Source organism: Carlito syrichta, unplaced genomic scaffold (assembly GCF_000164805.1).
Source record: "Carlito syrichta isolate Samal-C Ts95f unplaced genomic scaffold, Tarsius_syrichta-2.0.1 Scaffold308196, whole genome shotgun sequence".
Lineage (NCBI taxonomy): Eukaryota > Metazoa > Chordata > Mammalia > Primates > Tarsiidae > Carlito > Carlito syrichta.
This window is the reverse complement of record NW_007252292.1, coordinates 659,649-672,273: the sequence shown is the minus strand read 5'-3', so window position 1 is coordinate 672,273 and position 12,625 is coordinate 659,649. Positions and strand designations below refer to the sequence as shown.

The following is a 12,625-nucleotide window of genomic DNA, read 5'->3' as shown; positions in this document are numbered from 1 at the left end:
AAATATAACAAGGGCTGGGAGTGGTGGCTCACGCCTATAATCTCAGCACTTTGGGAGGCCAAGGTGGGAGGGAGGATTGCTTGAGGTCAGTAGTTTGAGGTGAGCCTGTGCAACACAGCAAGATCCTCATCTCTATAAGAAATAAAAAAAACTGTGTGTGGTGGCACATGCCTGTAGTCCTAGCAACTCAGAAAGTTGAGATGGGAGGACTGCTTGAGCCCAGGAGTTCAAGGCTGTGGTGAGCTATGATTGTACCACTGCCCTCCAGCCTAAATGACAGAATGAGATTGTCTCTCTCTCTTTTTCTATCTCTATCTCTGGACTTATATATAGATATATAAATATAAAAATATATTTTATATATAAAACAAGGAATGTAATATATATATGACAATATACAATATAATATTTGACATTGAATGGGGACATTAGGAGTAGATGGGGTTTTATTTGGGTCCTAGAAGATGATGAGGCCTAAGGTTCACAGGCATTCTGGATGAAGATTTAAAAGACAGAACTTACAGAGGTGTATGGGGGTGGGGTAGTAGACACCCGTTTTTCTGGCATAGAGCTTTGTACAGGACACGGAGCCATATGACCAAAAAGGTTGGTGCCAGTCTACGAAGAGTCTTAAGGCCTATCCTCCTCCCTGCCTGCACCGACTTCACAGCCTTACCAAAAGTGCTGCACGATCAGAAAGAGGAAGTCTTGCCTGCTGAGCATGCAAGAGGAAGCACAAGAAGGCTCTGAGGACGCGTGAGCCATAGTGACTGATTTCACCCATGAGCCAATTGCAGAGGCAGCAGAAGACCAGTGCACCAACCAGGCTGGGTCCTTCCACTCAGAGGGTGTCACCAACCAAGCTGAAAGTGTTTGGGGAGATCCGGCATTGCTGTCGGATGGTCCTCTCTTTCGGTGGTCATCATCAGATGCTCCTCTCTCTCAGTGGCCATCATGTCTTTGACATCTGCTTACCAGCACAAATTGGCAGAGAAGCTCGCCATCCTGAATGATCGCGGTCAGGGGGTTCTTATCCGCATGTACAACATTAAGAAGGTGAGTGTGAGCACTGGAACCAGCACTGATTATTCCGGCAGTAGTAGGGCAGGGAGGCCTGAGCTGGCAGGTCCAGCAGTTAGACTTTCTTCTCTTTTCCACGGCTTTAACTGGAACCAGCACTGATTATTCCAGCAGTAGTAGGGCAGGGAGGCCTGAGCTGGCAGGTCCAGCAGTTAGACTTTCTTCTCTTTTCCACGGCTTTAACTGGCCTTCAATCACTCAGATTATTAGGTTAGCCAGTTTGGGGAGGCAGAAGGGAGGCTTCTCTTCAGGGCTTCCCCTTTCTAGACATGATTCTCACCCCCAGTGACGGCATCTGCTTTCTTATGGGGATGAGGGTAGGAGTGGGGGTAGAGGGGAGGAAATTGTGTTCTGTGTGACTTGGAGAAAGATCTGGGGTCTAGAATTCTGGGTTTTATTATGTGTTGCTGAGGCCTTATACTCAGAAGATCTGAAGCTGGGTCTCTGGCAAAAACTTTTCCACTGGAGTACTTTCTTAAAAGGAGAAAAAAATAGATATTTAGATAAAAAAGAGTAGGTGTTTTCTTAGGTACTTAGTCTGGGGCAGTTCATGGTGTTTGTGTGTGTGTGTGTGTGTGTGTGTGTGTGTGTGTGTGTGTGTGTGTGTGTGTGTGTTTAGAAGAGGAACTGTGGAATTGGGAGAAACAGGTGGCAAGAGGTGGGCTAGCGACTGGGCAAGCCATAGGGAGTAAAGAGATGCCAACGAGTGTTTATGGGGAGTTCCTGGCAGAGAATAGGGGCTTTTGGGGAGGGAACTTTTGTGTGTTAAACTTTTGTGTTAGAAGACAAACCACCAGGAACATGGTTTCTCTGTCCCCATGTGTACTGTAAATGTCCTTTGGGATAAAGTGCTAATCTAGTGGGCAAAACTGTGACACTGAGTCTTGCACAAAGTCTGAACCCTGAGCAGCTGTTTTTCTCACTCCTTCCGGCTTCAGTTGAGGGGCGGAGAAACAGCTTCCTCTTTATACTGGGGCCAAATAAACAAGCTTTACCCACCGAGACAAAATGCCCAGGTTGTTATTTAGCTCTTGGATAGTTGGCTTAATGTCCTGGAATTTGTTCCTGACTTGATGTCATGCTTTATAATTAATTCCCAGATTGCCTTTTCCTAAGAGAGATTGTGAGAATGAATGATGCAGGAAGAGGCAGGATAAAGGGTAGAAATACAGTGTGGTTTATTTATCTGTGCAGACTTGTTCGGATCCCAAATCCAAGTCACCTTTCTTACTGGAAAAGTCCATGGAATCATCTGTCAAGTACATCAACAAGAAATTCCCCAACATAGATGTCAGAAACAGCACGGTGAGAACTTGGTCCTTCTCTGCTTTCTCCTAAATAACTCTTGGCTTGGATGATTCCCCTCTTTTGACTGCCTGTCTTCAAACTCAGCAGGACATGAAGTAGGCTGCTTTGAGTTTTCCTAGACACCACAGGTCTTCAGACTGTTGTAGAGCTTTAGGTCTTGAGAATTCTGAGATAAGATGGGATTCTTCCAGATTAAGCCAGAGAAAAGCGTCGCTCCTTTCTCCATTGCAAGATTCATGAGAACACGTTCTTGTGCAGGAAGACAGCTCTTTCAACCCAGCAGGATGCACATATTTTATTGTTGTTCCCATTTCCCACTTAGTGTTTCCTTGCTTCTTGTCTTGGGACTATGCATTTAGTAGGATATAACATCTCCCTTATTAAATGTTAACCCTAGATATCTCACCAATTTTACTTGTTGTATCTTCTCATTCTGCTTCTTTTGATTTTGATATAAATGAAGATTGCTCAGCTGAAAGTGTCCATAAAATGTCCTCCTATTTAGTCCTCTCTATCTAGTCAGGATCACATACAACCACCCCACCCTCTGCATAAAGACCTTCAGAGCATTGGAGTTTTCAGCTTTTTCTGTCGACCCTCTTTAAAAAGTTTTAGGTGTAACCTCTGTTCTTCTTGAATTACTTTTATCAACTGTCTTCTTATTTTGTTTTGTTTTATGTTTCTCTCAGCAACATTTAGGACCAGTTCATCGTGAAAAAGCTGAGATAGTTAAATTCCTCACCAACTACTACCAGTCATTTGTGGATGTCATGGAATTTCGGGTGAGCTCTCTCTAGTCTACTTCCCTAACGTGGGCATGTCTTTCAGAAACTATTCCTTCTTTAGTAGGTGTTCATTTATATTGTTTAATCCAGGTTTTTGAAAAAATAAGAGAGAGGTACCAATATGGAAAGATATCTAAGTTGTGTTGTTAAGTGAAAGCAAACTGCAGAATAGTATATGATACATCATATTTTTACTTTAAAAGACACATAAGCTTGGCTGGGCTCAGTGGCTCAATCCTGTAATCCCAGCACTTTGGAAGGCTGAGGCGAGAGGATTGCCTGAGCCCAGGGGTTTGTGACCAGCCTGGGCAACTTGGTGAGACCTTGTCTCTACAATAAATCAAAAGATTGGCTGTGTGGTGACACACTCCTGTAGTTCCAGCTACTTGGAAGACTGAGGTGGAAGGATCACCTGAGCCTAGCAGGTTGAGGCTGCGGTGGCCGTGAGCATGCCACTGTCCTCCAGCCTGGCCGATAGAGTGACACTCTAACTAAAGAAAAAAAAAGATACATAAGCTTGTATACACATAGTGTTAATACATACCTAGGAAAGATTTGAAATTATATATGTATGTATAAAACACTACCTTTGGGGATGGATTATGATTGGCTTTCATTTACCTATATATATATTTTTTAAAAAATTGTGGCAAAATATACATAACATAAAATTTACCATCATAACCATTTTTAGGTATACAGTTCAGTGGTACTAAGAACATGTATAATATTGTGCATCTATCTTTTATTTATCTTTATTATTATTTTTTACTTATTTTAGAGTTGTGGGGCACATGTGAGGATTTGCTACATCAGTAAATTGTGTGCAGGTCGGGTTTGGGATTCTAGTAAGCCTTCTATCCCCTTGGTAAGGGACATGGTACCCAATGGATGGTAATGTATCCCTTATTCCTCACCCTTCTGTGTATCTGTTCCCTTCTTTAGCAGTGCCCAGTGTTTGTTGTTTCTGCCTTTGTGCTCACAAGCCCAATGTTCAGGGCCCATTTATGAGTGAGAACATGTAGCACTCAATTGTCTCTGTGATAGTTCACTTAAAATGATGGTCTCCAGCTGCATCCTTGTTGCCGCAAAGAACATGATTTTGTTCTTTATGGATGTATAGTATTTCATCAAGTATATGTATATGAACCACATTTTCTTTATCCAGTCCACTTTCGATGAGCATCTGGATTGGTTCCATGCTTTTGCTATTGTGAAGAGTGCTGCAATGAACATATGTGTGCAGGTGTCTTTTTGGTAGAGTGATTTATGTTCCTCTGGATTCCCAGAAGTGAGATTGCAGGGTCATATGGTAACTCAATTTTTAGTTCTTTGAGAAAACACCACACTGCTTTCCACAAAGTCTGAACTAGTTTATATTTCCAGCAACAGTATAGACGCATTCCCTTTTCTCTGCAGCCTTGCCATCACTTGTTGATTTTTGACTTTTAAATGATAGCCATTCTGATTAGTGTGACGTGGTATCTCGTTGTAGTTTTGATTTGCATTTCTCTGATGACTAGTGAAGCTGTGCATTTTTTCATGTTTGTTGGCTGCTTGTATGTCTTCCTTTGAGAAGTGTCTGTTCATGTTCACTTTTTAATGAAGTTATTTGTTTTTTCCTGTCAATTTTTAAAAGTTCCTTATAGATCCTACATGTTAGGCCTTTATATCTATCTTTTCATCTTGTAAAACTGAAACTCTCTACCCTTTAAGCAAGAACTCCCCATTTCCCCTACCCCCCAGCCCTTGGCAACCACCATTCTACTTTCTCTATGATTTTTACTACTCTAAGTACCTCATGTAAGTAGAATCATAAAGCATTTGTCTTTTTGTAACTGGCTTACTTCATTAGCATAATGTCCATAAGATTCCATCCATGTTGTAGCATACTGCAGAATTTCATTCCTTTTTAAGGCTGAATAATATTCCATTGTATGGATATTCTACATTTTACTTATTCATTCATACATTGATAGATATTTGAGTTGCCGCCACGTTTTAGCTCTTGTGAATAATGCTGCAGTGAATATGAGTGTGTAAATATCTCTCTGACACCCTACTTTCCTTTTTTTTTTTTTGAATTGGAGTCTCACTCTGTCACCCAGACTTTAGTGCAGTGGCCGCTCCCGGCCACTGCAACCTCGACCTGCTGGGCTCTGGCGATCCTTCTGCCTGAGCCTTCCAAGTAGCTGGAACTACAGGCGTGCGCAACCACGCCCGGCTAATTTTTGATTTATTGTAGAGATGAGGTCTCACCAAATTGCCCAGGGGGTCTCGAACCCACAGGCTCAGGCAATCCACTCACCTCGCCTCCTAAAACACAGGATTACAGACTGAGCCACCTAGCTCAGCTAGAGACCCTACTTTCAATTCTTTTGGGTATACACACAAAAGCAAAATTGCCAGATTGTATGATAATTATATTTTTTAACTTTTTGAGGAACTACCATACTGTTTCCACAGTGGCTACACCATTTTACATTCCCACCACTGTACAATTCCTTTACATCCTCACCAACAATTATTTTCTGCTTTTTCTAAAATTTTTTTTTCTTTATACTGATTTCGATAGATATTTTCTGCTTTTTTTGAGAGTAGCCACCCTAATGGGTGTGAGGTGTTTCATTGTGGTTTTAGTTTGCATTTTGCTAATGATTAGTGATGTTGAGTTTTTTTTTTTTTTCCATGTGCTTGTTGGCCAGTTGTGTATCTTCTTTGAGAAATGTCTATTTCACATTTTTTGGCCCATTTTTGAGTTTTGTTGTTGACTTTTAGGAGTTCTCTATGAAGGCTGAGTAGTCCTTATCCAAAATGCTTAGGACCAGAAGTGTTTTGGATTTTGCATGTTTTGGAATTTCGGATTATTTGCATTAGATGACTGAGCATCCTTAATCCTGAAAGTTCAGAATGTGAAGTGCTCCAGTGAACATTTTCTTTGGGTGTGATGTCAGTGCTCAAAAAGTTTCATTAATTGGAGCATTTTGGATTTTTTCATTAGGGATGTTCAAACTGTATAAGCTATACATTTTTGCATAATTTGATTTTAAAACATTTCAGCCTGGGCGCGGTGGCTCAACCTATAATCCCAGCACTTTGGGAGGCCGAGGCGACAGGATTGCCTGAGCCCGGGGGTTTGAGACCAGCCTGGGCAACTTGGTGAGACCTTTTCTCTACAATACATCACAAAAACTAACCAGACGTGGTGGTGTTCATCTGTAGTTCCAGCTATTTGGAAGGCTGAGGCAGAAGGATGGCCTAAGCCTAGCAGGTTGAAGCTGCGGTGGCTGCAAGTGTGCCACTGCACTCCAGCCTGGATGACAAGAGTGAGACTCCAACTCAAAACAAACAAAAAAACATATTTCAAGTATTTTCCCATGATATTTTATTACAAACCTGTTGAAAATTTCCAAGAACAGTACAGTGAATATTGTTTTACTCTTCTTCTGGATCCCCCCAATTGTTAATGCTTTGCTACATTTGCTTATCCCTCTCTATTTTTTTTTTTTGAGGTTTGTCACTGTTTATTTATGACAAATGTTTCACATCTATGGTCTCTCCAGTCAAAAGTTCTTTGAGACAATGCCATTGGCTGTGGTCAATTGGAGAATGGAGTCATTACACTTGCCCATCTTGCGAATGGCCCCGCAGATAGCATAGGTTTTAAACTGGCCATTAAACTTGCTTGTAACCTTGTCAGCCTCCGCCACATTCATCTGGATGAATGCGTGGTCCTTGGCATCAATGATACGGTTGCTGGTGGAACATTTCTGCAGCATGTACAGGTCCACGAACTCAGTGGTCTCATTCTGCATGTCTAGGCCGCACCTGACACTACCACGCTGCAAGCCCACAGAGAGATATCCCTCTCTATTTTTTAATGAACCATTTGAGTGAATTGCAGACATCGTGACATTTCCTTCCCCAAATATTTAAGCACACATCTGTGCTTAAATATTTGAACAAGAATATTTTCTTACCCAACCCTAGTACAAAAATTATATTTAGAAAATATAACAGTACTGCAATATTACTGGCTAATATTATAATACTACAATAATATTGTAATACCACAATATTATTGGCTAAAATATAGTTCACATTTCCATTTCTCTAGTTGTCTTAAAGATCATATATTGGATTTAGTTATGTCTCCTTAGTCTTTAATCTAGAATAATTCCTAGCCTTTGTTCATCTTTCCTGACACTGACCTTTTTGAAGAGTCCAGGCTAGTTATTTTTCAGAATATTCCGCAATTTGAATTTGTCTTATTGTCAGCAGTTTTTGGCAGTAGTACTACGTGTGCAATTTTTTGTTTGAATTTTAAACAATGAGCATGTACTATTTTTATAAACACAAAGATATAAAAATTTATTTAATATAATGCTTTTGAAAAGCAAATTGGTAATGTGTTTCAAAAGTCTTAACAATTAATGTAGTAATTCTATTCCTAGAAATTTGTCTTGAGGAAACAATCAGATAGAAGTGCAAGGCTATACTCTATGGCATTATGAAAATCGCAATGTGATAATTGATATATCCAATAAATAGAGGTTTGGTTAAAAGTTCAGGGTATGAATATTCTGAACGTCAAAGCTCATAAACGAATATTTTGCAGTTGTTAAAGATGATAAGATATTATTTATATTACTTGGCATTGAAAATGTTCTTCATGTATTGTTTAATATAAAAGTAAATTGTGATACAGTTTAAAACAGATGTAAGATGTCCCCAAAATGTATATTTACATAGCTAAATATGCATATGAAGAAGATTGGAATTTCTGATTGGTAGGATTATAAGTGGTTTTGAAAGCTAATTAGTGGAATTCTGCTGGGGTGGGGGGCACACCTCATCAACAAGGGTACCTGCATAATAAACACCTGTATACTTAACCCTGAATTGTACCTCACATCTTTAAAATTAAAAATAAAAAAAGCCGGGCTCGTGTCTCAGCCTGTAATCCCGCGCCTTGGGAGGCTGAGGTGAGTGGATTGCCTGAGCCCGTGGGTTTGAGACCCGCTTGGGCAGCGAGACCTCATCTCTACAATAAATCAAAAAATTAGCTGGGCATGGTAGCGCATGCCTGTAATTCTGGCTACTCAGAAGGCTGAGGTGGAAGGATCTCCGGAGCCCAGCAGGTCAAGGCTGCGGTGGCCAGGAGTGGCCACTGCACTCCAGTCTGGGTGACCGAGTGAGACTCCAACTCAAAAAAAAAAAAAAAAAAATTGGAAAACTAATTAAAATTAAACTTCTCTTTATTTCTACAATAAACACGTATTATTTATGTATTCAAGAAATGCAAATTTTAGCCCCCTGAGCAACCCAGGTTTGTGGTGATAGTGTAGTATTTTTTCAGATGACAGAAGAGCATGAGGCCCTGCCTTGGGTACCCTATGCCTGCGCTACGGAGTGCATTCATTAGATCACACAAGGAAGAGAGATGTGAGAACATGGAGGATGCTAAGGCTTGAAAGAGGAAGGATCAGGCCAGAGGGTATTAATTGTGGAATTGAGAGTAGTGGCTAGGAAGATCATAGGCACTGGTGGAGGCAGTGGAAAGAATCCTGGAAGCACACAAAAAAGCCTCTAACTGGAAAAAGTTGAAGTTCAAAGGAGATTTTAGAATATCTGCTGGTTGTGGTGGTTGTAGAATTCTAAGTTCAAGATGTTCAGTATGGCTTGTTTAGAGCAGGCAGTTTCCTAGCACATGAGGCAGTGTAGACCTAGACAAAGGTCTAGAGGTCATGTGGCATACGGGGAAGGTAATAGGTATTGGGTTCAAAACCTCATACTCTCCCTTACTAGCTCTGTGATTTTGGGCAAATTTCTTAACTGTTCTTAGCTTTGGTTTCTTCATCTGTTAATTTAGCTACAATCTTTTTGGGAAGATAAGTTGGAAATTTTTTTTGAAGAGGTTACCCCTATAATAAGTTTTGACAAATGTATATGCTCGTGTAATCATTCGTACCTCAAAATATAGAAAATTTCCATCATCCCAGAGATTCTCTGTACCTTTTTTCCTTCAGTCAATCCCTACCCTTCACTCCTGGCCCAGGCAATAACTGATCTGCTTTTTGGAATATATTTTCCTTTTCTAGAGGTTCACAAAAAGGGAATCTATATGACATGTATCCTTTTGTGTCTTGTTTCTTTCACTCAGCATAATGTTTTTGAGGTTCATCTATGTTGTTGCATGTATCAGTGATTGTGTCTTCACTTTTGTTGAGGATGATTCCATTGTATGGGTACAGTTTATTTATCCAATTATCTGCTGATGGGCATTTGGTTTGTTTCCAGATTTTGGCCACTATGCATAAGTTGCTATAAACATTCAAGTACAAATATCTGTGGGGATATATATTTCATTTCACTTGGGTAAATAATCTAGAAGTTGAATTGCTGAGTTGTATGGTAAGAGTATGTTTAATTTTATAAGAAATTACTAAACATTTTTACAAAGTTGTCCCATTTTATCCTCCCACCAACAATGCATGAGAGTTCCAGTTGCTCTTAATTCACGACAACATTGCTATTATTAGACTTAATTTTTAGCCATTCTAGGGGGTATGTTATGGCATTTTATTTATTTATTTTTTAGGGGAGGCTGGGATCTTACTCTGTTGCCCAGGCTGGAGTGCAGTAACATAAACATGGCTCACTGCAGCCTTGACCTCCTGGGCTCGGGAAGTTCTGCCTCAGCCTCCTAAGTAGCTGGGACTACAGGTGTATGCCACCACACCCAGCTAATTTTTTCAATTTTTTTGTGGAGAGGAGGTCTATTGCTATGTTGCCTAGGCTGGTTATTGTGGTTTTAATTATAATGATGGGTGACTAATATCGTTGAGCATCTTTTCATGTGCTTATTGACAATTTGTGTATTTTTTTATGGTAAAGTGCCTGTTCAAATCTTTTGGCAACATATTAAAAAATATGCTCTTTGGTCCAGCAATTTTACTTCTGTAGAAATGAAAGTACCACCAATGTGCAGTGGATGAGAACAGGAACTGGGAACAAATCAAACCAATGGGAGAAAGACTGAATGAACTGTGGTATACATAGGCTATGTGCTGCTATCAAAAAGAATGTGACAGTGCTCTACCAGATGTCTTTGAGGACATGCAGCAAGTAAAGCTGAATGAAAAAAGCAAAATGAGAAAAAGGGTGTAATACAGGGGATGTCCTGTATACACACTTTAAGAAAGGAAAAAACTATATTAAAATTGCGATACTCAGTAAGATGGATACAAGTCACTTTTGACTTCTGTAATTGCAAGAGGTGTTCAGAGCGGTTACCATCAGCATCCAGACACTTCTGATTATGGTGCACATCTCTTAAAATGTGTATACATTTTTTTGGCAACCCCAGTATTATCACAAATGTTGACCAAAGAAAACTCTTTCTCTTTTTCCTTTTTTCCTTATAATGGACTGTATTAATAAGAAGAAAAATAAGAAAGGACATATCAAGTTGTTAAACTAGTTTACCTGGGGTTTGGGCAGGATAGAGTGGGCTCTGATGTTGGGGGGTGGGAAGTGTCCACAACGAAACTACATCTTTGTTTATGTGACATTATGTCTGAAAAGAAAAAGAATTCCATAGTTAAGTGAAGTATATGCAAGTTACCTACTTAAATAGTAAATAGAAACCCATGGAAGGTAGTAAATAGAAACCCATGGAAGGTAGGTAGTACAGTACTTCCATTTGTTAAAGGTTAACTCCTGAGAACAAGAGATGGAATCCAAGAATAGACTTACCCTGTCAGTAATAAAGATGGGTTTGATTTTGGGCATTTTTGAAAATGCCTATTAGATGGTCTGCATTCTGTGACCTTTTTTATGTGGAGGAATGGGCCACAGGGATGATGAGGTCAGGAAGAGTGTGCATGACAGCAGAAACTTGTGCCTGTGGAGTTATGGGCATTTGGCAGTGTAGCTTGGCACCCGCTGATAGGCTTACTGAGGAGGAACTTCCTCCCTCTTTTAACAATGCTTTTCTTCTGTTACTTGGTGGCTCTCTAGGACCTCTAAGGGAGAGATCCCTTTCTTCAGTTCTGGGAGGACATGTTACCTTCTCTTTACTCTTTGTTCACGGTCATTTTCAATTTTTCAATTCCATCCCCAGGATCACGTCTATGAACTTCTTAACACCATCGATGCCTGCCAGTGCCATTTTGATATCGTAAGATCCTTTTGCAATTCTCTTCTATTGTAGAACCCAAGGAATAGTCAGGTAGTTGGGACAGAGTGGGTTGGGATGGAACTGGAAAAACGGCTATTTCATTTGTTCCTTCTCAGGACTGTAATTGTTTTGTGAAAAGTACTGAAGTTAAAATGTATTTATATGTTAAGCAGGTCAGCAAGGTGATTAAGTAAATACAAAAGTTACACAAAAATCTTTCTCTGCCTCCTCCATTTCCTAATTGCTGCCTTATTTCCTTTCCTCTAAATATTTTGAGCTCATTTTTAGCCTCTGATTTTTGTTCTTCTTTTCAATCCTGTCGGTTTCTTTTTCTAAGTGGACCCATGCAGAGTCTGTTTAGCACTGTTTGGAGTGGTTTGGGATTATAGGGAAGTCTAGAAAAATGGACCATGCTGTCCTTGGGTTCCTCTGTATTTTCCTTGTAGAATCTCAACTTTGACTTCACTCGGAGTTACCTGGACTTGATTGTGACTTACACCTCAGTTATTTTACTTCTGTCTCGGATTGAGGATCGACGGGTACTCATTGGCATGTACAACTGTGCCCATGAGATGCTACATGGGCATGGGTGAGTTAAGGGGATGTATTATAGGGAGAATCCCATTCATGGTGCTGTGAGGGAGGGGTGAAGACAAAGGAAATAGATGTGTTGATTTCTCATATGAGGATCTATAATCTATGTGATGACCTAGGCAAAATAAGGTATACTTTTATACATACAGTTGACCCTTGAACAACATGGGTGTGACCTGTGTGGGTCCACTTATACGTGGATGCTTTTCAACCAAACTTGGTTTGAAATATGATGTTCATGGGATGTGAAACTTGCCTATACAGAGGGCTGACTTTTCTTTTTTTTTTTTTTTTTTGAGTTGGAGTTTCACTCTGTCGCCCAGACTGGAGTGCAGTGGCCACACCCGGCCAATGCAGACTCGACCTGCTGGGCTCCCTTGATTTATGCGTGACATACTTTTGAGGTACTGGATCTACATGCTATTCCTAACCTGCCCGGGGAGATTTTGATCTGTTTGCCCACTGTGGTAACTTGCTTGACAATGTGTCCTTCAGTAGCTTCTTTCCTTCTCAGTCTCATTTCCCCATTTGCCGCTGGGCATTTCCTATGATCACTTCCCCAAAATAAATGGCTTGCTTGGATCCTTGACTCTCGGTGTGTTTCTGGGAAAACACTTTGGGTGACCTTCAGTGGAGGGACATAGCCAGCCCATGGGATTCACCATGGATTGAACCA

At 40.4% G+C, this 12,625-nt stretch overlaps 1 protein-coding gene and 1 pseudogene across 2 annotated transcripts in view; one reads left to right on the top strand and one right to left on the bottom strand.

Annotated features, from left to right (window-relative positions):
- Nucleotides 1-931: 931 nt before the first annotated feature.
- NCKAP1L (NCK associated protein 1 like) overlaps nucleotides 932-12,625 on the top strand; it is a 49,159-nt gene continuing 37,465 nt past the window's right edge. Inside the window, exons 1-5 of the mRNA XM_008065254.2 lie at nucleotides 932-1,056; nucleotides 2,275-2,385; nucleotides 3,078-3,170; nucleotides 11,299-11,355; nucleotides 11,802-11,944. Of these exons, the coding sequence (XP_008063445.1) occupies nucleotides 955-1,056; nucleotides 2,275-2,385; nucleotides 3,078-3,170; nucleotides 11,299-11,355; nucleotides 11,802-11,944 (506 nt within the window). The 5' untranslated portion in view covers nucleotides 932-954. The remainder of the gene's footprint in view (nucleotides 1,057-2,274; nucleotides 2,386-3,077; nucleotides 3,171-11,298; nucleotides 11,356-11,801; nucleotides 11,945-12,625) is intronic.
- LOC110596300 lies at nucleotides 6,671-6,988 on the bottom strand (annotated as a pseudogene). Its single transcript, XR_002482380.1, has one exon. The product of XR_002482380.1 is annotated as a 40S ribosomal protein S21 pseudogene (transcript).